The 26186-nt window shown below is 34.6% G+C and overlaps 1 protein-coding gene across 2 annotated transcripts; it reads right to left on the bottom strand.

The window, feature by feature from the left end:
- Nucleotides 1-1419: 1419 nt before the first annotated feature.
- Nucleotides 1420-25939, bottom strand: LOC138308990 (sialin-like). 2 transcript variants are annotated; one of them, XM_069250076.1, is made up of 11 exons: nucleotides 25620-25939; nucleotides 16957-17153; nucleotides 16017-16247; nucleotides 15710-15797; nucleotides 13688-13783; nucleotides 13212-13339; nucleotides 11794-11943; nucleotides 4949-5081; nucleotides 3604-3759; nucleotides 2522-2607; nucleotides 1420-1872 (listed from the first exon to the last, which is right to left on the bottom strand). In XM_069250076.1, the coding sequence occupies exons 1-11, from the start codon at nucleotides 25648-25650 to the stop codon at nucleotides 1693-1695; spliced, it is 1476 nt and encodes a 491-aa protein (XP_069106177.1). In that variant the 5' UTR covers nucleotides 25651-25939; the 3' UTR covers nucleotides 1420-1692. The 2 variants fall into 2 exon arrangements, with proteins under 2 accessions (XP_069106177.1, XP_069106176.1); XM_069250075.1 differs by lacking the exons at nucleotides 1420-1872; nucleotides 2522-2607; nucleotides 3604-3759; nucleotides 4949-5081 and adding exons at nucleotides 8622-9494; nucleotides 10168-10253; nucleotides 10515-10670; nucleotides 10959-11091.
- Between the last annotated feature and the right edge of the window lie 247 nt (nucleotides 25940-26186).

Raw genomic sequence — 26186 nt, 5'->3', positions numbered from 1 at the left:
TCGCCTAAAGTCTACATACACTGTCAGTCTTAATCGCCTAATTTTATCTAATATTAATAAGTTGGAATGAATAAATTAAATAAGAAAAAAAGGAATGGAAAATTTCTATGTATATATAGACGTAAATCTGCAATTAATAGGTTTGTTTGATATTTTTGTTGTTCTCATGCGACATTTAAGCAAGTTAAAAACTTCTTATGTCAGTGCTTATAATTGTTTTTTAGACTACATGTTAACACAAATTCGTTTCCACGTACGATTCCATGGATTTTCCATGAGACTCTATTGTGACGTCATGATTACGTCGGATTTTCGCGTCATTCTCGGATTTTTTCTTCATAGTATAATAAGAAAAAGAATCTGCCAATAAGAGAGTTGGATTGTCTATGAAAACAAATAAAAAATAAAAAAAAATCGAATACACAAGTATTACTATTTTACATTACAGACTCTTCTCCTCACGTCATTCAAGTTTCTCGACTCTTTCGTTGTGGTGAGTTTTGTTATGAATAAAGGTTTTGGTTAAACTGTAATCTACCGCAAATATCCTTCTTGAAAAAAAAAATAGAGTGTGTTAGGAAGCCAGTGAAATGAATGCATCATTTTTCACGCTGAGTGGGAGGCCTGCATTATTCACCATCAGTGATTTTCATTTACTCATTCACCCCTAAAATTTCATAATGGCCTAGCCTAGTCTATGGTTCAGAAGAGCCTAAATGTGTCTTCAGGGGTGCCTGAGGAGAATGTTATTATTGTCATGTCAAGCTAATTAACAACAGGACATTTTTATATATCTCCTGAGGGTGACTACCGTTATAATCAGCTGTGTAGGAGGACAGTCTACTAAATTAGTGTATTATTCATCAGTACTTTGAATACTGTAAAAATGTTTTATTCGCGGGGACAAACTTCCGCGATTTTAAGGATGAAGTTAATTACCGTGACATTCAATACTAAATAAAAAAAAACTGAGATGATCGATACACTTAGTGTATTGCTGTAAGAAATAGACAATGCGCGAACATTTCACCCCCAGCGAATTGGTATCAATGGAGATATCGCGAATTTTTCCCCCGCGAAATTTAATAATTTTGCAGTACCAGGGAAGAATGTGATTATTACCAGGTCGTTTTATTTCACTACTAGACGTATTCTGTCTAAGTCCGGCCGTGAAAGCCTAAATGATAATGTCCTCCTACACGTATAACAATTGCTCTGAGTCACAGTCGACACACACACACACACACACACACCAAACTGACGCGCGTGACTGACGATCTAATGTCGCATATGATATATACACACACAATTTATAATTTTCCTCTTCACTATCATTTTACAATGCCTGATTCATTATTATCTGTTTATTATACCATAGAGACGCTTGTGTACACATTATCTTACGATTGTAAATAAAACAAGAAAATTACGTTTTAGCGGTTTTATATTTTCGTGATCCGACGTTCAGCGTAGTTATGATTGAACCATTTATGAATACTCGCGGATCAAATTTTCGCGATCGTAGCAATATCATGCAAAATCGTGAAAATATATGTTACCTCTGTTCGAAAATATAGCATTACGGTACATTTGAAAAGAAAATTTGCAATTTTATAATAAATTAAAAAAGGAAACAACAGAATGCAAAAAATAATAATAAATATACAACAATGTATATGGAATTTATTAGCATTAACAACTACATTCAGTGTTTGTCGTTTCAGGGCTTTGTACATTGATTTCTCTGTGCTCATCTGGTAGTCTGTTCCATTCAGCCTCTGTACCCTGTCCGAACACCAGAAACACCACAGTCCCGGCCACATAGAAACCCATCGACACGTAGAAAACGATCATCCACTGGTTCATTGTTTCCTACAAAGTTAAGAGAATTATAAAATATATCATTACTTTCACGTGAAGATTTGTTTGCGATTTCCTCTCGAATCACTGTTGGGTGGTTTTTTTTTCCAGTAATGATATCATTATTTTTCAACTTCATCGGGTATGAAAGACATTTAGTTTGCAAACTGTGTGAATCCGCGTATTCTCACAAAAGTTTGTAAACAAAATTGATTCATAACCTTATGAAGTTACAAAATAGTTACATCAAAGCTTATGATTAATTTTCAGACTTCTTTATAACATAGATATGTTTCAACGTAAGATTCCATCGATATATAATCATGGTTTTATGTGTCTAATTAAGACCAAAAAAATATTTAAAATAATTTATATTGCTTTTGGTGAATGAGCAGTCAGCACTGCATTCCATAAGGACATAGTGCCACAGATTTTTTTCGGGACACAATTAACTATTTTTTTTTAACTTGAAGCATAATTAGAAGGTCAAACTTTTCAGTGGTGGTAATGATGTAAAGTAAGTAATTTTTGTAACTGAAGAAAAATTCTAAATCGTCTGCTCATGTTTTTGATAGAGAAAAATACCAGTCGGCAGCGGTGGAACATCTTTAATATCAGACACTATTATATGTGTATACATTGTATAGTAATGAATACTTACATTGTTGTTTGTTAGAACGCCTACAAAGTATGGGGAGATCACTCCGGCTACATTAGAGGCAAAATTAACTAACCCCATGGCTACTCCTGAAGCATGAAAAAGTGTAAATTATCAGCATAAGGTAATTTGTGTAATATAGCAATTAGGTGTGTTAAGTACAGAAGAATAGTTAGTCTAATTAAAACAAAATGAATTCAGTATTCCTTAATTCCTTTATCATCCTTTATTATATTTATCTGCGAAAAATGTTATAATTTCTTTAAACTTGCCATTTGAAATCTAAATTGATTTTTCTAATTTCAAATTTCAATAGAAAATTATTATTGAAATTTAAAATAAGGAAAATCAATTTAAAATTAGGAAAATCAATTTCGATTTAAAATGGCAAGTTAAAAGAAATAATAACATTTTTCTCAGTGAAATATAAGGTTCTATGGTAAACATAATAGCGATATACTTCACTCCAGTGCAAATATCAATTTTGAAATTTTCACTCGCTTTTGATCAATCAGAATGCTTCACACTCGTGAAAACAAAGTTTCCACCTCACTCGATGATATATAACTGGTATTCATCAAGAAACAAGGAAGATCCTCTATGTATATTGGTTAACTATAATAATCATTAAAAAGTAAATACAGTGCTAAAAAGACATTTCATATTTATTTAACGATGCAGAAAAATCATTTTAACATTATTCAAATATCTATTCATTAGCTTTGGCCGGTTATTCCTTTATTCTGTTCTCTGGTTTTTTTCTGTATTTATATTTTTTCTGCAGTTCAAAATGATAAAGTGATTATGTGTGTATTATGTATGTATAAGTGTATTTCAATAACTCATGTGCATTACGTGTGTATGTATGCAAATTAAGTTTTATATTATCTTGGTGTGTATTAAGTGTGAATCAATTTGTATTACGTGCAAATTAATGTTTTATCATGTGTGTATTACTTGTGTATTAACGTTTTATTACTGTGCATTATTCGTGTAGTACATGTTAATAAGTGTATTAAGTGTGTATTGGTGTTAAACTTGAGTATTAGTGTGCATTTCGTGTATATTACGCGTGTATTACGTACCAGAGAAGTTGAAGCCGATATCAAACATGTTCACCCAGAATCCGGATCCACTAAACCCTAGCATACCAAAACTGACAACGATCAGTGTTACCACAACCAGGTGGTCACAGCCAGCCAGTGTAATGAACGGAAGACACAAGGCAGCCGACAGGAGACCTGTTGATACCAGTTAAAAACAAAAACAGATTTAATAATAAAAATCACTGTTCCTTCGTACCTGTTTAAAGATGCTCCATCGCTGACAAATAGTATCTTTTCACTATCAAAAACGGGAGCAGACGATTTAGTATTTTTCTTCAGTTGCAAAGGTTACTTACTTTACACCATTACCACAATTGGAAAGTTTGAGCTTCTAATTATACTTCAAGTTAAAAATATGAAAAATGATTAATCGCATCCCGAAAAAATCCTTGGCGCTATATCCTATATGGAAAGAAGTACTGATTGCGCTTGCACCAAAGGCAAAACGAATTATTTTATATTATTTTTTTGCATTAATTAGACATTTATCCACACGATCAACACCAATTATTGTTCAAACTTTCACAAAGAGTATCAAACATGGCTTATGTTATGCATGCAGGTTTCAACATAGTTTCTGAGATTAATGGCAATAACAGGTAGAATGTTGTCTATCACAGCCCTAAAAATAAAATCAACCTCAAGAAGCAAAATTTCGTGTTATCTTAACAATTGCTTAAAACACTCAAAACATCTGTATTTTCGCAAGACGTATACAGCATCCTTGCGTAATTTTGCGAGAAAGATTGAAATAGAGTGTATTTGCAAAACTACACATATTTAAGCATTAAACATTTTTCCTATGACATATACGGTAGGCATAGAAGCCAAAGCTTTGCAGACAATTTTCATTATGAGAGGATTTTCTGCAATGCTCTGGCATCTATATAGACCATAGAGATAACATAGGAAGATAGATTAATGCTTATACATGTATTTACATTATCAACTAAATTTTGGGCATATGCATTAACATTGTTTAAGCTAGACCAGGAAAACCGTATATCAACGACGATTTAATTCACGATAAGGAATAGTCATTTTGACGGTGATCAGTTGACGTCACCACGTCAACATTTGTGACGTCATAATAGTCACGTTTTGGGTGTCAGTTATACTCTCATATACTTCACTTTGCCTTGATAAGTTTTTTTATTGTAAAGTAAATGAAAATTCATATTAATTAACTACATAGCATGCCTTGTTCGCGAATGTATGTATTCTCGAATATGTTGATATAACCAAGGACAAGAAATATAAAACACGTGAAAATAAAGTACATTTTAATTTACGAAAACCAAGTTAAGCTATGGTATATACTTACCGACACTGGAAAACAGTTTCCGTACGACATTTGTGGAGAAAATGTGTTTTCGTCTTAAGATGTCTGCCAGCCAGCCTCCAACTAAACCGATCAGAACGTTAGCTAGATTCGGAATGGCCATCAGCAAGCCATCCTAAAATGGGAATTTCGTTTAAACTTATTTTATTAAGGATATATTTTAATTAATTTTTATTTCTTTTCCAGGTCAATAACTCAAATTACTATATCCATAAAAATGTGGCTAAGTACTTTCATTTTTATTCACTTTCAGTGTCGCTATCACACTCATCCACAACATCCTACGATGATGCATATATCTAAAGACTCCAGCACAAATCAAAGAACGCAAAAATGTTTTTTCTGCAAACAAATTGTTAACAGCGAATCTCGAAATATACAGTTAATCAGCCTACCTTATGGTCAGTGGATTTGATAGATGAGTTGTTAGACCTATAAGGATCCGGACATTCACCGCTATGTGACATGTTAGGGTTCGAACTACTGTCCGTGTGGTTCGCCATGGCAACCATCGTTACGCTAAGATTGTATCGAAGGGCATACAGGTTAAAGTATCCGATGAAAGACAAAATGGTAAATGTGTGCCTGGCTCCATAGCCTGGAAAGTAGATAGAAATAAAATAAACAGAAACATCAATAAATAAGTACAGTTCAATAAGTGACCGTTGTTTATCACGTTACATGTGTATTCAAATTAAAATATTCAAATTTTCAAAAAAACTGGCTTAAGCTTAGTAGTTAAGATGTAAATGAAACTAAACCGACCATCGATATGAAAACATAATATTAGTGACTTAGGTGTATATTCTTTAGTTTCTTACGTTTTGATATAATTAGTATTTAGTAAATTGCACTAGTGTTTTATTTCTACTTAGTAGCGCATTTGTATATATAGCATATTTTCAGTATGCTGTGATATCTTTTGTTTCAATGTGTATTTTTGTTGCTTTTGTTTGTATCCTTTGTGTATCTGTATCCCTGTATCATAGGTATATTTATAACAATTTCTTTTACTTATGTTTTGTCGAAATACAAGCTCTTCGCAACTTACATTCTTTGTTTACCATATTCGACTATAAATAAAGTTTCAGGTATATTGTATCTCTTATATCTTATATCTCGTAGACGTCGAAAACAGTATGCAGCCAATTAGAAACCAGATAGGGTATAGATGACCAATGAAAATAGTTGTTTACACAGTGTACTGGTGTGTGTAAACATAAACAACAACTATTAACATGTATATAACTGTTATGGAGTTAATCACATGATTTTTTTCTTTTGTGAAACACGAGTCGTTATCCTATCCTATATACTACTAACCTTTATGGCCAGATGAAAGCCTAGCTTTGTCATTCTCCAGTAATCGACTTTTTTCCTCCATATTCTCAAGTGATGCACTAGTTAACAATCAACAGGTACACCACCTTTACATAAAACATCGTTATCTATTGTTTACACTCCGATATGGCTAACCCAAATTCTTCATCTGATTTGATATTCATATCTATCAACAGTGATGAACGATCATATCTTGGCCCAGTTGTTCAAACGGTGATTAGGCTAATCATAATTTAATAACAATTTTCAAACTAAGATTAAATAATTTCTTAAAATCTTAAAGGAACATAAACCTTAAATAATTTGTTCTGTATGCTTAGATATGGTTTTCAGATGTTTATTGAGTATTTTATTACAATGATTGGTTATCTAAAACGACAGGAACACGTTGGGAATACCTAACTCAAAAATGATAAAAATAGACCGTCATATTTTATTTATGGAACACAAAACGAAAGCTGGCCGAAAGCGAGGTTATAATGAACAACAAAGAATATTAGTTTTTTTCACATTTTAAGATTATTTTCTTATTTACGATGGTTGACAAATGAAGTTTAAGCCATATTTAAGCCATGTTGACGTACACTGTTTTTTATCAGAATTCGTTTGTGTTCGCTTCACCCACGTTTTTGACCCATCATTTTGTTTACATTCTTGCAGTGCATTGTGGGAGGTCACTAAAGTTCAACACCACTATACTATCGTTACAAAATTCTACCGGGCCGGTTCAAAATACAGAAAGATGGAATTTCCATTATAATTATTGTATTTGACACATTTGCACAATAACTGATATATATTACTTAGTAAGGTATCTCACACATCTTAAATATGTATTTTACTCAATTTTACATGGTTTATTTAGGTTCATGTTCCTTTCATGAACTCCATTTTCACTTACTTACTAGCTTTAGTAAAGATATAATCGCAAATGTTGCCGGAAATGAAAAATGAAAATTTCGCTAATAATGTGATTAAGCTAACCATGCTTTAAACAAACGGTCCCTGATCTATGTGTACAGTTCTGTAAACGTATTGTATCGTAGGGTAAATTTTGTAAATAATCGTAGATTTCTTTACATCTCAATAAATGCATACAATGTGCAGATATATACCGCTACACAGATCTATATTTATCAAGAGACATAACACTTGAAACGTTGAATATATTAACTATTGAAATGTCAAACATGTTGGATTCATGGAAAATATTCTAGGTATTTAATGACCAATACACTGGATGTATTTTCTGTACAACACCGTTAAGTTTGACGTAGAACAACCTCGATCGGATCTTTTGTCTGTGCTTTATTGTTCATTTTATTATTTTCATTTAACTTATATGATTGACAGTAACAAATTTCCTTCCATATAAAACAATCGCTATACCTTCAAACTTGTCTACCATCACCCGACACAAATGGTTAAAACAAAACTGGAAGGGCCTCGTTAATATCTCCTTATTTTGGTTAAATGGTACACATAGTGTTATTGCATGAATGATAGGAAAACCGGCAAATCAGTTCAAGTATTTCAACGTTAAACTTTCCGTTGACTATCGTTCCAAACTGCTCGGTGTCAACCATACATTGCTTTACGTTTAAGAGAATATTTCTGGTAATAAAGTGGTCAATACGATCATTTTACACGGTTACAATAGGTATTGGTTGGTATAACAAAGGCGACCTTCAATGTTATTCAATCTTTACGTCAGGGGTAGTCTATATTACCTTTGCATTTTTCGAGCCTTTATTTATGCCCAAGAGTAACCTAGATTGGTTAATGTTTTCATTTCATAAATTCTACAGACGTTATATATTTGATTTGGCTTGGTTTTATTAACTAAACGCCATGTTAACTAACTGGTATTGAAACTCGCGACCCAGAGGTGAAGGGCCTATGATGTAATATATCTGGACATCTTAACCACTCTGAGAGAAAAACTGTAAGTAAATGTGCGTGTATAATGCGAGATAATGCGTAAGTTTTTCTTTTCAAAATATCGAAATAAGTAATGCTATCTAATGTAACATTGTCTTATTGTATTTTCCTAGAAGAACGAAAAAAATGTTATCATTCTTTGAAAATGTATGTTAGACGTATTTTAAAGTGAATAGTCGGGCAAAGCGAGGCTCCGTGGAAATGTAGCCACGGACATAGCTAGCCGGGAGGACGTTTTAGGAATCCTACAATTTAAATTAATTTCTTCGCATGCAGAGAGATGTTAACGAGAGATTTTATTTTTCTATTTTATAAAAAATTATACTGGATACATTCACACCATTTTTACCAACTTTAGCCTTCCTTGCCCGACTATTCACTTTAATTGAAGTAAGTTTCAAGTTCATCTTTTGTGAAATACTTAATTGAAGTAAGTTTCAAGTTCATCTTTTGTGAAATACTTTCAACAACTTCAAATAAGATGTCTAAAGCCTAAATCAATACGATTTATTATTAATTGATTGGTTGATATGACTAACGTGTTATCAATCCAATCATTTAATGATATCCTCCCGTGTACTCAGTGTGTTGCGTGCGTGGCTTTGGAGACTGCAGTATATATGTGTGCTCTGATCCTGTAATACTGGATCTCTTGCCAATTTATACCGCTATTTTAATGAAGCTTTCTGTCAGAGAGAAAGAGTACATTTATTGACACTATAAAAACCGACAAGACATTTAATTATGATTACTACATATAATGATATGTACTTGTGATGAGTTGGACAAATCTGGTCACAATACTTTTAAAATGTTAATAATCTCCTCCTGTCTTAACGACTTCAACGTGAACAAAAAAAAAAAAAAAAAAAAAAAAACAAGTTCCAATTTCTTCCCATATTTCGATTGCTATAAACGATACACGTTTGAGGAGTACATTACTGAATACGTAAAAAAGACACAAATATTGTTTTTGTTTTGTGTGAAGCTGCTGATCCCACCAAAATATCTAACGGATGACACATTTTAGAGAGTTTGGTGTGAATCATAATTTTCCAGTTTGTGATATATCCTGGTCATGCGCACTGATATCTTCCTTTTCCTCTTTGCCCGTTTCCGGTTCGTCCTGTGGCAGACGATTCCAGGATTGTTCTGATCCCCGCCCAAAAATATTGAAGATGAGGATTCCCAACAAATAGAATGCCATAGAAACATAGAAAATCGTAGTCCACTGCTGTATTGTTTCCTGAAAGATAAATGAAATGATAATGAAATAATAAATAAGATAGATGTATGTTGTATGATAAATGTATATTGTATGAGAAATGTTTATTGTATGAGAAATGTGTTTTGCATGATAAATGTTTATTGTATGAAATGTATTTTGTGTGATAAATGTATATTGTATTATTGTTTGGTGTCATAAGTTTGTTCATCAAGAGAGTTACATTTCAAGCAAGAACATGATCGTAAATTTATCTTGAGAAAAGACTTGAAGCAAGTCTTTCAGCACCGACAAGTTGAATTTAAAAAAAAAAACTCATCGAGGACTCATTTCCTTTTTTAAGTTTCATATAACGGTGTCATTATCGAAGTACTAACTTATTTTTAACCTTTCTGTATGTATTCGACATTGCAATAATTTAGGTCATCATTGATAAGTTTTGTCCCAACTGTATACAAAGTAGTGATATAACTTTGCAAGAATAAAATTGCGCAATTCCCTGTTTGAAATCTATTCGTTGGAGATTATTTTTCGTGAATTATCTTTGTAGCCTTTGAATGCGCCATGATATTGATAAATATCGCGAGGTAGTAAATTTCGCAAATTTAGTTAAATCCGGGAATTTGGATACATCCGCGAGTTTTGCGAAATAGTGACATTTGCGAATATTAGCAATGATAATTTATATGCTTACATTGTTGTTCGTCATAACACCGACGAAATATGGTGCTATAACCCCGGACAAGTTGGCAGCAAAGTTAGCTAGACCCATCGTCAATCCTGAAGCAACAAAATACAAATATACTATAAATATTAGAATTGATAAGGCTAGCATAAATTATATGAGGCACATCGGCGTATAATTATATGTAAACTACAATTGACAGGAATTACGAATTCAAGGCATGAATTATCGTAATGTTAGGTTTTGACCAAGAAAACATAATTTGGCAGTCCGGAAAATTCGGAATCCGGACGATTTAGGCTGAAATGATAAGGTGTCTAGATTATCGAGGGTTTACTTTATATAGTAAATTGTACCTGAAAAGTTGTTTCCAATATCCAGTATGTTGACCCATATTCCTGACCCACATATTCCTAACATGCCGTTTCCAAAAATAATGAGAGCAACAACGGTCACGTGGTCACATCCAGCCAATGAGATGAATGGTAGACATAGCGCAGCTGATAGCAATCCTGAGGAAAAGAAGAATCGCATATTAGGGGATATTTCACATACTGAAAATCATTTTATTTACGTCAGATAAAAAACATCGCGTAATTTTGCGAGAGTTTCCACGCGAATTGTCTGTCCTTATGGATAGCCATCAATTGTGACGGCGTGTGTCAACGAACACAACGTCATACCCTTCATAGAACATGTCATGAGTTCTGTAACAAGTCCAATAGTGACGTCACTATCGACACCTACCCGCAAACACAGACAACTCCATGACATGTAAATAAGAAATAGCATTCACTGACCTGTTGTGTTCAGAATCTTCCGTACAGCTACGGTTGACAGCCATCGCTTTTTCAGTATAAAGTCAGCAAACCAGCTTCCGGCAACACCGGATATGATGTCAACAACATTAGTAAATGACATTAACAAACCATCCTTTAAACAACAAGGAAAAAGAAAGAACTGTGACATTTTTACAACGAATACCCCCATTAACATGTGCTATGTTATTAACCTTGACCATGGTGATAACTGTAAAATTTATATCAGACGTTTACAAGCATGACCGCCAGTCTAATAGTACCAGAATGAGTCTTAACTATAGTCTGCATCCCACCTCTGACACCATGTTATGTTATTACGTTGAGCTAGTCAGACAGATGATGGCGAATTGTGTAGTATTCTGTTTTTGCTTATTACAGAGTTATCGATTGTTAATCATAATTTTATGGGTGCAATTCACGTCGTCGTCTCCGAAATGTATGACGTTTCGCTCACAAACACATGACGTCACAATCAATATCTACCCGCATGTGCAGATAATTCTGTAATATGCAAATACAGAACCGACATTGCTTATGGTTATAGTCCGTATCATATATGTGCACTTCATATAATGAAAAACATCACAATATGAAAAAGAATACCCGGGCCCCTATCACAGAAATATTTATATTGTATAATGTAACCCAATTTATGTTTACCGAACATTTCATGAGGGTTGAATTTCAACATTTGAGTTAAAGATAAAATATGGTTCTTTTTTTACCTGTGCAACAAATACTTTCATTGTGATTTAATTTCGCGACTTTTGCGAGTACAATGAACTATTGTTATATGGAATTCACTTTGACTCACCTGTGCTATGTCGAATTTCTGTATGTTGTGCATGTATCGAGGTAATGTAGTATGGGTGACATATATACCCCAGGTCTGTAGAAAAGCTGTTAGAGTGATGGCCCACATAGCCGGTGACTTCAGTATAGCTTTCCATGGCGTAGGGTAACTCTGGAAATAAAAGTTTTCAATGAAGTAGGGACCATGTAACTCTGGAAATAAAGTTTACCAGTGGAGTAAGGTTACTCTGGAAATAGAGGTTTTCAATAAAGAAGGATTACTCCGGAAATAGAGGTTTTCAATGGAGAAGGGTTACTCTGGAAATAGAGGTTTTTAATGGAGAGTGTTACTCTGGAAATAGAGGTTTTCAATGGAGAAAGGTTTAACACTGGAAATAATATGAGTTTTCAATGGAGTAGGAGACCATGTAACACTGGAAATAGAGTTTATCAATGGAGTAAGGTTACTTTGGAAATAGAGGTTTTCAATGGAGTAGGGACCATGTAACACTGGAAATAAGTTTATCAGTGGAGTAAGGTAACTCTGGAAAAAGAGGTTTTCAATGGAGTACGGTAACTTTGGAATTAGAGGTTTTCAATGGAGAAGGGTTACTCTGGGAAGAGAGGTTTTCAATGGAGAAGGGTTACTCTGGAAATAGAGGCTTTCAATAGAGAAGATATACTTTGGAAATAAAGGTGTTCAATGGAGATTGGTTACTCTGGATAAAGAGATTTTTGATGGAGAAGGGTTACTCTAGAAATAGAGGTTTCCGTGGAGTAAGGTAACTCTGAAAATAAAAGTTTTCGATGGAGAAGGGTTATTCTCGTCCTCGATACTTCAGGGGCTACTATTACTGACTTTAAATTCAGGCTGTAGAGATCGAAAGTGATCGGAACCCCTGGAGTATCGAGGTTGGGTTACTCTAAAATAAAGATTTTCTTATGAAGAATTTTAGAGTAAGATTAGTATGATGCTTAACTGATGCTGTACATGCACTAACGACAAAGAGTTCGGTATCAAATGTACATGTTAATTAAAACCGATTAGACGCAACACGCAAGCATCTTATATTGTTTAAAAAAAATTACTTTGTTTTCATACTAAATCTGAGCTTCAGATTGGCCGACTTACATGTATTCCTTACCTCTATGAAAACAAAAACCTGAGAATTGCACGAAAAACGTTGATAGCGAGATGTAACAATAGCCATAGACGTTACATTTATTGATTTGGAAAAATACAAACGAATGGAATCGTATACATTTAATGAAAGAAACAAGTTTATCATGTCAAAGTAGAAAATGAAGAAAGTTTATTGATAAGTACTAATCAGGCTATGATATCAACGCTGATTCACGCAATCGCAAGCAAATGTTCATACCCCTGTGAAATTAAAAAAAAATATTGTCATTAGTTAAATAAACGAAGAAAATGCAAACCTTATGGTATCGCACACCAGTAGTCCGTTGTATATAGTCCCTCTCATCCTTTGATATCCGCGTGTGTTCTGCCGGGGTCTCGTAAATGAGGAAGTGCCAAAAGAAGAACCATAGGATCGCAACGCCACCTGTAGGAGGACAAGAAATATTTAGTATGGAATACATAAAATAAGTTAAGTTGTCATTGTATGCGTCATATATTTCATAGAAAATGACGTGAATATGACTCACAAAACAATGACGTCACCCTTTATGATTAACCGCCCACAAGGGAGATAAATCAGTATTGTGCAAAGATAAAATTTCTATTATAATTATCTAAATTAGTTGTGGTCATAAATAAGAATTAAAATTTGTTTTACATTTTAATAATTATCTAATCCAGGCGTGGTCAAAAAATAAAATAAAAAATAATGTATATTTTAAAAACCACATGAGTAAATAAGAAAAAATAAAACAAAAAAATAAAAACTTACCAAATATATAAAATCCAGATGGCCAGCCGCCGAGTACGTTAGAGTAGCTAAGATACCCAGCTACTGGTAGGCAGATCACGTTTCCGAAATGTGCACCTGTCATTAAAGAAAAATAGTATATTGTATAAATGTTTATTTGTTCTTCGTTTTCATTCCTTATCTGACGTCCTGATGGGTCGATATTTTGTCATCATAGCTTAATGAAACACAAATCAGAAAATGACACGAAACCCGACGTTACCGAGTGATCTCTTGGACGTTGCATACTGTAAACAAATTTTCTTTCGCGGCTTCTTAATTTCGGGATTTCTGTTTCAAAACATTTTAGTCGATATTAAGATTCACAGATTTAAATTGAATTGGAATATCAATATAGACATAATTTCATGATGCAAGAATAAACTTTCGCGAACATACATTGATCGCAAAATTTGCGAAAATAAATCGCACAAGAAAGAAAGATGGTTTACAGCATTGATTGATTTTTTTGCAAAAGCAATTAAATCGAAAATTATTCAATCGAGTAGATTTTAAGATAATCATAACTAGTGATGTCAATATTTATAAGCCATCGGTTACGGAAAAAATGCAAATATTTCTAGAGACTTCTTCGCAGATTCACACAGTTTTCAAACATATGATATATTCATACCCTTTTGAAATAAAAAGTGATATTGATGATTTACTATAAACTCAATATAAAACAATATAATAGCCAATGCCAGTAACGATTAATCATGTTACAATGCATTAATAATTTTCCTTAAAAACTTCAGAATTCCAGTTTGAATGTAGAACAATCTTACATTATGTATGTAGAATCCAAACTCTGTGTAATGACTACGTAAGGGACAAAGTCAAAAGGTCTTTATAGCCAGGTGGTCTTTATACACAGGATGAGGTTATTGAAATTGCTCATTTGGGATCCTCGAAAAATAGTCTAATTAAGCAGGTGGTCTATATACACAGGTTGCGTTGTATTGAAATTGACCATTCGAGATCCTCGAAAAATGGTCTTATTAAGCAGATGGTCTTTATACACAGGTTGAATTGTGTGAAATTGGTCATTTAGGATCCTCGAAAATTTGTCTTAATAAGGAGGTGGTCTTTAGACACTTATTTAATTGTGTTGAAATTGGTCATATTAAATAGTTGGTTTTCATACAGAGTTGGTCGCTAAGACATATTTTAATGTAATGAGTTCATGAGTACTAGGTTTTCAGATACAGGTGTATCATACACGATAGATGATGACATGTCGGCTGATCACTAATCTCGAAGGTAGGAAGGTCATGTTCCGGTTATTACACTACTCGGCCAAGTTCCGGAGTAGATAAGTGAACTATTTAAATTTGATGCAATGGTATAGCTGTAAAGATCTCTAGACCGATTATGGTATCGTTTTTAGGGTTTCAGTTGGTAGCTATGACTGCCAAACATATAGTAGGCCGGAATATAATATTTAATTTTATTACATAGGAAACTACCAAGGGTTGGTTTCTTTTTATTCTGTAAACCAGCGTGTTTCCGCGGTAGTTTAATTTCGCGTTTTCATACCTAAGGACGCTTTCACGGAGATTTTATTTCGTGATCTAAACTTGAATTTCTTTTTGAAATATGAATTTTCTTCTTATTAAATCATTGTCGAAGAAATTCATTCACGCAATTTCTGCGAAATCCGCGAAACTTCATCGCACGCGAAATTAACTGTGTCATGATATCTTTCAGCCATCCATGAAATATAGTGCCCAAATAGTTAGCCAATATATTGTTGTATAGTTTGAATTAGGAACTACCTGTTTAACAGTAAATGCAAGGCAATTTAAAAAAAATGAAATGCGCTATAAAAAGTATTCCTAAATTGAAAGCCAATGGGAATCAAGAAAGAGAGGAGTTGACCAATGAGAAGCGCTGTAAGAGATAAACGTTAACAAACTGCTATGGAGTTTATCCTGTAATTTTTTTCTCTTTATTCCAGTGGAAAACATATCCAACATGACTTGTTCTACACCACATCCCTACCTGCATTAGCGATATTGGATAAAAACGCTCTCTCTAGTCGAGGTAACCACTTCCCTTGCATAGACGAGATAGCAGGTATGGTGACGCCCTGTAAATAAATCTCTATATTAGTGGTGACGAGATATCGGGTATTGTAACGCCCTGCAACAATTCTCTTGATTATATTTCTACATTACTGATGATGAGAGAGTTGATGTGATAACTCCTCATAAACAATTTTCTTTACCTTATCACTAATGACAAAAGCCATCACGAGCATTTATCCGGATTATCTATTGTCACTGTTCATGAATTACTGTATAAATACCTCTGCCAGCCCCATCATAATTCGGACTACCACAACAGCCCACGTCCCAGCTTCAGCGGCGAGCGGGGTGAGTAGACTTAATACGGCAGTGATGAGAATCCCATAACCGAACAATCTCTTTCCTCCGAATTTATCAGCCAAAAATCCTCCCGGTATTTGCGTTAGAGCATAACCGTAAAAGAAGGAGCTTAATATCAGACCCTGTGTAGCTTCATCCCAATCATAGGCGGCCTGCCAAAATAGAACATATGTACTTTAACTGAAACTGCAAGTAATCCGGTTAATAGTTTGGTTAACGTGTCATCACAAGTTGCTCACCGATGGTCTAACACTATGATCTCTTCTAACAATAATACGTTTTAATATAGTATTGTTTAAACAATAGTGTTTATACAATATTGTTTAAATACAATGTACATCGTGTACATATCAGTGACATTTGAATATCTTTGTTTTACAGAATTATTAATTATCTTAACCATAGATGATAATATTGAATAGCAATGCCAATTTAAACCCTATAGATTAAAGAATCTAAAGGGCCAAAAATAAACACCGGCAACTTAGGACCATAAATCGTATAACAAAAGTAATATTCAAGCAGAATTCTCTGTACCAACCTTTAATAAACTCTGTGATTTCCCAATGAAATCGCAATTACAAAACCTTGCGAAAATTGAAAAAATATGGCATTTACAATCCTGTATACCGGTTATTTTCGCAATGCTGATATTTTGCGGTTTCGCGGGTCATCGCTGAGATACACTTTTGCTATATGTTGATCCGAGAAATCTTGTTGAAGTATAATTACATACCCTCGAAGCTAAATGGTGCAATTTTCATCCACAATGTTTTGATTTGCTAGTTTTATACCCTAATCGCGAAATTGTTGACTCACAAAAGTAACACATTGTTCGATATAATGTATAAAAATACCTACCTGGTCTGAGTATTTTGTTGTCTTGTTTATCCCAGGATCCGGACACTCTGATATTTTCTGAGTAGCATTTTGGTTCTGGTGATTGGCTGTTTGGTTCACCATGGCAACGATAGCGATGCTGATGTTAAACCGCAAGGCATACAGGTGAAAGTATCCGATGAAGGAGAGAATGGTAAATGTGTGACGAGCCCCATATCCTGGAGGGAAAGAAGAGAAGTATGTTAAAATGTTATTACACAAAAAACAATCCCCATCTAACGAGTCTATATTTGGCATCTTCGATACTTCACAGGTTACTTTCACTGAAATTTATCAATTCCTGGACTATGTTATATTGAATCTGAAAACAATGGTTATTTGGTCTTTTACTGTGTACATCATGAGAGTTGAATAACGGTACGTTGTGCTAGAGTGTTTGGTTTTGAATTTAGGCGTCATTCTCTGTAATCTTTACAGAAATATCTGCAGGCTTGTGATTGGTCAGGTTTTTTTTCTCAGGGTGAACTGCCTTCAGTTTTACTATGCAGGAGTGGATGTAACAACAATTATAGTAACCCCTGGAATATCGAGGATGATAATGGGTTGCGTCCCAATAAACTGAGCGTAGCATTAAACCCAAATTTGAATACCTTTACATCACCTTATGGCTGTATTTCAAAAAAATAAGTTGACTAAAGTGTGTGTTTATCGGCACTAATATATGGTATCATTGTTTACCCGTAAACTGTTGCGTAGCCTGTAAATGTTGACAAAATACAATGTATATAAACAATGTGTTAATTTCAGAAAAATATGTCCATATGCTTCAGTACATATTTTGGTCACCGAATAACCATCATTATGTTTACTAGTGAACAAAGAGCGTTTGTTTGACCGGATTCGACTTTACAAATGCATACATAATGAGTCCTATTTGAACTTGTCTTGCGAATGCTGATTGTAAATTATATCATTAATTTGATCAGGGTATATTTATCAACAGCTGATGGTAACAGCCACGATACCGACGTTCCAACCTTAATTAAAACTACAGCGGTTACCTCTGTTGAACTAGCAAATACCATAAGTGGCTTTTTAATGAGAGAGAATGTCAGCTGAAAATAATCTACATTTTCACAGGATATTGTTAATTACGCCTTTTGACTATTATTGTGAATTCGAATACATGGTGTGCATTTTCGAAAATATATGAAAATATAGCATTTCGAAATAATTCGTGTGTGAATCAGATTTTTCGCTGTATTTGCTTCGTGTTGCTGAACATTATTAATGACAACAATTGCTTTCTAGTTAAATATTGACTGAATAGTGGGCCATTGATATCATCAAAAATGACAATTTGGTTTGGGGGGATTTAACATACAGTGGACACTGAACTCAATGACACTGAATTTCGCCATGCAAATTTCGTATTACACTGTAAATGGATGGAATGATCAATATTTTTAACAGTTATGCAATGCTTTATTTTCGGAGAAAACCCTCCAGTACTTTAAGCACTCATATCCTGGTATACACTTGTACATGTACTGAGAGAAACTATCACCACATCTAGCATACGCGTTAGTACCTTCCACACACGGCAAGTGCCTCATTCGATGGCAAAGAAGAGTTGGCGTCAAAGGAGATTTTAGAAACAAAGTAGTAAGACAGATGCTAACAAACAAAAATGTTTCTTCCTTTCAATTGAGTTTTTTTTAAATTTCTTTATTGTCGATGATTAAGATATTATTGATTGGATGGGTAGATCAACGTCCTTTGAATATCAAGGATAATTCAAGGACGGTGTGTCGCGTCTGTGGAATGTGTGAATTTTTTGGAGACTGCAGTATGCTCGTGTTGTGTCTCCTTATGATAGGGAACTCTTGTCTTCTAATTTACAGCGTAATCTTACTGAATCATACCCCCGCTAGACATTTGAAATACAGACATGTTACTATCTACATGAGGAGGTTTATATTTGGTTATATTTGGATATTGACTTTTATTTTTAAAAACATCCACTTATATTATGATATGAAAACAAAATTTACACCTGTATTCTGCTTGTGATGTCACATTGCAAAACCACGCATTACTCAGGGTCGCATCCTATATACGAGGCCATCTTTGTTATTTGACTTAACCAACTGGATAATAATTATAAAAATACGCATGTTCAAATCGCCCTTCGTCATTAACCGATACTACAAGTACAATACAAAATCATAATGACCCCCGTAAAGGTCCATAATTAATATTTGATAAATATTGAAATATTGGTTCTAACTGATGGTGCATACAGATTTATTTTTTGAACGTTACAGCTTTGATTAAAAATCTGAAATAGCAAATTAAACCAAAATGCTATCTGTATATTCAATTAAAATTCAATTATTAAGGATTTCTACATATGATATAAATGGAATAAGTGCAAAGGAGTATATCATAAAAAATATACAACACAAATTAACATGTATTAAGTACATGCGTTTTATTTGGACATTAATTTTGTAAAAATATGTATCGTTCTGTAAATCTTTTTTATGGAATTTTAATAAACATTATGTTGATATTGTTGTTATGTTAAACCAGGCCATATCAGATACCCCTTTCGCCACTCAGCAAGTTTAATTTGGTCCCTTGACAAACAACATTTTTTTTTACAAAATTATGTTTGATCTTCAGCAATTAATGAGTTTTAATATACATTAATAATAAAGAAGATAAACGCAATCTTCCTTTTTTGATCTAATGATGTGTGAACGAGCCATATGTCGTTTTTAAAATTGGTCTAGAACAGCTGATTAGTAATTACATACAAACATACACTTCATGGTATATAGGGGGATAATTTGATTTAATGAAAATGTCAATTTGTCAATTATTGATTTTTTAATATAAAGTAGTATTTTGTAATGCGGTTTAAAAAAATTGACGACCGTATGTTTCAGTTTGAATACCGTAATGTGTTGTTTTCTGTCATTCATGGTATGCTTCAATATGTTAAAACTATACAAAAAGGGCAATAGCAACATTTTGTGAAGAAACATAACATGTACATACCGCATCCTCAAAACACCAAGGCACTCCACACACATATCAAAAAGCATATACGGTGGGCAAACGTTAAACGGTCATGACTGTTAATAGGACATTATTCTACCCAACCACCCATCAAATCAAAACAGATTGTTCATTCCACTACTACACCAAAAAAGTGAACTCTTCAGTCGACGCTTGCGTTCATAGTACTGCATTGGCAATAAAAGGTACCCATTGGTAAGAATGTTCACAAATGGACATTCAATTGTACTATTGAGATTAACCCTTTGCAGACATCTTTGCAACAAATCTAGATCTGTGTTTAGGGATGGTAAATGTCAGTGATTATGAATCAAATTAAGTTTAATGGAAGTAATCGAAAACTTTAATTCAACTACAAATCTGCAAGCGTCCAGTACAGTTAAATTATGCAAATTGTGTTTTATAAAACTCTGTTCTGAAAGGTTATAATAATTGTGATGTATTTATTTCTAGTTAAATAAATATCGATCATAAAAGTTCCAATTAGTGCCTAGATTTTCCCAAATAGAATATTTTCTCTCCGGTTAAGTGCCAACATCGTAACAATTGTAAAACAGTAACTTCTTCGCCATTTTCAGACAGAAATCGTTCAGAATTTATTGTTTGCAAATGACCCCATTGGCCAACTTTACTATTAATGGTCTTTTTGTGATGGCGCCATTTCTTATACTCTGAACGCTCATATCATCTATATCGCCTTCAGTGCGACATTCTCGTTGATAAGGAAAGCTTATGGTTCAGGGATATTCTGTCTCCTAGTCTAACCAAGTGATAGTGTGTCTGTTGTCAGTATAATGTGACCGATGGGGTGTGCTGATTGGTGTCTTTTGAAGGAATGTTTCAGTGGAATAATATATCGGTGTATCCCTAATTGTAGCATGTAGGGTATCCTCGATACTCCAGGGGTTCTGGTCACTTACGATCTCTACACCCCTAGACTGTTTCATAGTAAAACCGAAGGCAGCTCAGAGGGAAAAATCCGTTGAATACTTAAGAGAGAGCGACGCTCAATTTCAAAGCCACATAGTCAACCATAGTGTACCGTTATACGGTTCTTTTGATGTTCTATTGTCTCCAGGTTTTCTATGATAGTCCATTGGTGTAGAGATCGTAGGTGATCTGAACCCCTGTAGTATTACGGATACATGTAGGATTGGTAGAGTTGAATATCTCATTCCTAAAGCAGAAATGCTTATCGAATGTCACTAATTTTGCGAAACAAAATTTACAAGTTTCTTATAACACATGATTCAAAATATATATCGATAGCCTAAGATGAGGTTACAACATCAAACACATGTAACTAGATTTCATATGTATGACATATAAAGTATATATATTAACGGTGATTCATTTCGCTGTTATGCAGTCTGGCGCATTAGCAATGACAATCAACTAAAGAGCGGTAATTAGGACGACATCGGGAACATAAGACGACCCGCGTTATGAAATTTAACATTAAATTTATTCTAATGAAATTCTTTGATGATATGTGTAGTATTAACGATAAGTTCATAACTTTTGTGACTCTGCAAAATCCATTTTTACAATTACATTTTAGAAAATTAAAATCGTTTCGATAAGGTTGTTGGCCTTTGTTATATACATGTAGTTTACACGTGGCGATACTCGACATCTGTTGAATTAATTTGCCTAACATACGGATTGACTGATATCATTTAACAACTTTAATATAACATGCAAATTTGTTAACATGATCTGTCATCTGTTTTTCTTTCTCCTGACAATTTCGTAAATATTTTGTTGCCTTGCATTTATTAAACTAATGCATTAATTGTAAACATCACTGCCTTTGTCTCTGCGTATTGATATGGATTCTATACCTTTGAAGGGGATCTTAGAAGTAGTAATTTAGCTTTCATAAAAAAGTGGGTTGATATAATTCCTGTCAACATAACAGACCCACGTTTAATTGGGAACATTCATTTGTTTTGAAACATGTTCAAAGTGTCGTAACGACATTGTCTAATGCGTGTCCGTCAACCTCCGGCAAGCCTCGGGTTGACAAGCCAAAATCTTTCACGGACTGAAATACCTCTTTCCACTTGACAGCCCATGTATGGTTCTATTATTCTCGTATCCCGGGCATTGATATCCGCCATTTTATCAGTACGTATGAGATTTTGCTCACAAAGCGTAAAAGAAAAAGGAATCATTTCCATTCTTTGGGTGAGGCATGAGATTTTAACCTTCGGGATAAGATTCTTAAGCTTTCAAACACTCGGCAAAGCCCAAAGTTTGACAACCTAAGAATCTTACCCTTGGGTTGATATCCCCGGCCTGCTCTCTTTTGGGCGGGTCTGGAGATCTCGCCCTTGGGATAAGATTCTTAAGCTGTCAAACACTCGGCATAGCCTCGTGTTTGACAAATTAAGAATCTTACCCCTTGGGTTGAGATTATCCTGTCTCATCCCAAAGGGGATGAAAGATTCTATTAATCTTACACAGGCACGACATCACTACATGCGACTTAGCCGCGGCATGCATTGTCGATGATGTCATCAATTTTTATACATAACGATGTTCCTGTGATTCCTGTGAAAAAAGGGAATTTAATTGTAAACATCACTGCCTTTGTCTCTGCGTATTGATATGGATTCTATACCTTTGAAGGGGATCTTAGAAGTAGTAATTTAGCTTTCATAAAAAAGTGGGTTGATATAATTCCTGTCAACATAACAGACCCACGTTTAATTGGGAACATTCATTTGTTTTGAAACATGTTCAAAGTGTCGTAACGACATTGTCTAATGCGTGTCCGTCAACCTCCGGCAAGCCTCGGGTTGACAAGCCAAAATCTTTCACGGACTGAAATACCTCTTTCCACTTGACAGCCCATGTATGGTTCTATTATTCTCGTATCCCGGGCATTGATATCCGCCATTTTATCAGTACGTATGAGATTTTGCTCACAAAGCGTAAAAGAAAAAGGAATCATTTCCATTCTTTGGGTGAGGCATGAGATTTCAACCTTCGGGATAAGATTCTTAAGCTTTCAAACACTCGGCAAAGCCCAAAGTTTGACAACCTAAGAATCTTACCCTTGGGTTGATATCCCCGGTCTGACCCCAAAAGGATGACAGGAGACTATGTCTTTTTAGCAGCAACTGCCGGATGATCCTGTCTAGTATGGAGAATAATAGAATATTTCATCCCCTTTGGGGCGTTATCATCCTCGATACTCCAGGGGTTCCGGTCACTTACGATCACTACACCTCTGGACTGTCTCATAGTAAAACTGGAGGCAACTGAACAGAACAAGTAATGTAGTCCTTTAATGGACATCAAAAGAGCCGTATAACAGTAACGGTTTTAAAGTTGGGCATCGCTCTCTCGATAGTCTTGAAAAGATTTGTTTGCTGGCCTGCGATTGGCTTAGATATTTTTTTCCTTCTGAGCTGTTTTCAGTTTTACTATGAGACAGCCCAGATGTGTAGAGATCATAAGTGATCGGAACCCCTAGAGAATCGAGGATGGGGCGTGATAGGAGAATATCAACACGAGGGATAAATTTTAAAATTCTAAAGTTGTCAAACACTTGTGTCTCGTGTGTGACAGCTTCAGAATCTTATCCCGAGAGCCGCACCAATGATTCTTTCCTCTCACTCTACGTGAGCTCCTGCAAAGATCTCGTGTGACTTGTCTTTACCTTAGGGTGAGATAGAAAAATCTCACAGCGGTAAAACTATGAATATCCATGTTCGGGGTGTCCGGGGTAAGAGAAATCGTTTTCTCCCATTCTTCACAGGGATATCCCGTGGTTTCTATGGGAAATATAACTCTTTCTCTTATCCCAGACAGGGATATCTACAGCTTTACCGGTGTGAGATTTTTTTCTATCTCACCCTAGGGTAAAGACAAGCTATACAAGATCTTTGCACGCGCCCAACAGTATTATAACGTCACCACAACAATGAAATGACGTCACAAAGACGACGAAGACAAGGATTCAATGAAGTGACGTCATCCTCGCTTGCATAAGTGACACGTTTATTTTCAAAAGATACAAAGTGGTGCCCGGGGTAAGTGAAAAAGAATCATTTGCTCTCTTTTGGGCGGGTCTGGAGATCTCGCCCTTGGGATAAGATTCTTAAGCTGTCAAACACTCGGCATAGCCTCGTGTTTGACAAATTAAGAATCTTACCCCTTGGGTTGAGATTATCCTGTCTCACCCCAAAGGGGATGAAAGATTCTATTAATCTTACACAGGCACGACATCACTACATGCGACTTAGCCGCGGCATGCATTGTCGATGATGTCATCAATTTTTATACCTAACGATGTTCCTGTGATTCCTGTGAAAAAAGGGAATTTATTAATTTTTTCAATAAATATGGGAGAAAAGGAATCTTACATGGGTCTGTCAAGTGAATGTCCCGGCCCTCAGGAAAGATTTTGGCCGTCAACCCTTTGGCTGACATGCCAAAATCTTTCACACGGATTGAGATATCCCTGTTAACGTGACAGACCCATGTACGATTCTATTATTGTTTTCCAAAGCAACCATTGGAAGTGTGGAAGAAAAGTAGATCATTCTAGAGTTCTGCATTAAGGGAGTGGGATGACTAGTTTGCTCGTTGACAGTATAAAGTGGGATGCGTTATTCGGTATCTTTCACGGCAAGTTTCAATGAGCTAATACTATGATATAGACACAACACTTATTATCATAACATCGTTGCATACAGGGGAGGCTACCGTTGCTGTTCAGACCAATAAACAAGCCAACCAATGTATGTTTATATGCATTCTATATAACATCTCATTGCTTTTATCATAGTTTGCAAGAATTTAAAATATGCACGTGAGCGTTGTCACCATTTTTTTTCAAAAAAAGTATGCTATTATTATCGTTACAAAGAAGAATCAAAGGTCATACTTCTGATGAGTCTCATAATAGATATGTGTTTTGTTTAGGCAGTACTTTTTTAAGGTGACCTATTAGGAGTTTGTGCATGGCCAAGTGAGGGATTTTGTGTAAAATGATAATTGATTGATAAGATCGAAATTTTCTTTTAATAAATTTTTCATTCTTTGTCTATCTTTGTACGTGTAATTGATCGTAATTATAGCATTCCGTTGTTTTGATATTAATTTCTTCGTGACTTTGTATTTGTTCATAATTAGCATGTCGCAGTTCAATAATTTATTTTCCTTTGAAAATTGATACCCTGATATTGATTGGTTCATAGTTACCTCGGTTGATAATGAATAACAACAAATGCTGATTAAATATGTAGGAATTTAAACAAAAAGTTAATTTATAAGTCCAATGTATACCATTCACAAACTCAAACAAGTTCTTTTAATCTTAGTAGTATAACTTTACATGTATCAAGCCCTTGCAAATGAAAAAATACGATACTTATACAGTTCCTATATAGCTGATCATGTAACTGCAAATCATCGCTATTTACACCGAGACATATTTTAACAACTGTAACCAAGTATCTTAAATGTATCGTCGAAATAAATTAAAGACAAATATATGATCAAAAGAAACCAAATATATAAAATGCAGCAACAGTTGACAAATCAATATTTAGTGATCATTTTCATTTTTTTCTAAATCTCACCTTTGCTTGGCTGATGTTCTGTTTTAGACATTCTGCAATCACCAAACACTGTTATAGGATTAATTGTAAGCCGAGCTCGGTCCTGCGCCGTACCAGTCGATACTGTTCTCTTCTATCGTTGATTACACTATATATATCTGTACATGTAAGCATGTGTTACTCCAGGTAACTTTATACTGACATGTTTACAATGGATTGTTCTGTTGCCCAGTAACTCATCTACATATAGAGTACGTTTTTGATGTCCTTGTACAGGGTCCATACCAGCTGCGTCTTTTTGTACCTGGTTCATAAATATATACACGGTCTATGACCCCTAGACCACCTCCCCACTCTAAAAAAAGAAATAATTTAAAAAAATCAAGTTCTGACACGTGTGCGAAGCTAATTGAAAACGACATGTTACAGGTACCAATTAAGCTTGCTCACGAACCAATTTCATAAAACCTAGGTGCATTTTGCATTACTATAATAAATATTCTGTACCTTTAAACAATTCAAAAGGTCACAGGGGCCTGTACTATGGATAATTTAATGTTGCCCTCCTACATAAGCAAATATTATATA

This window comes from Argopecten irradians, chromosome 15, assembly GCF_041381155.1.
Source record: "Argopecten irradians isolate NY chromosome 15, Ai_NY, whole genome shotgun sequence".
Taxonomy (NCBI): domain Eukaryota; kingdom Metazoa; phylum Mollusca; class Bivalvia; order Pectinida; family Pectinidae; genus Argopecten; species Argopecten irradians.
Note: the sequence above shows the minus strand (reverse complement) of the source record. Positions and strands in the feature narration are given on the sequence as shown.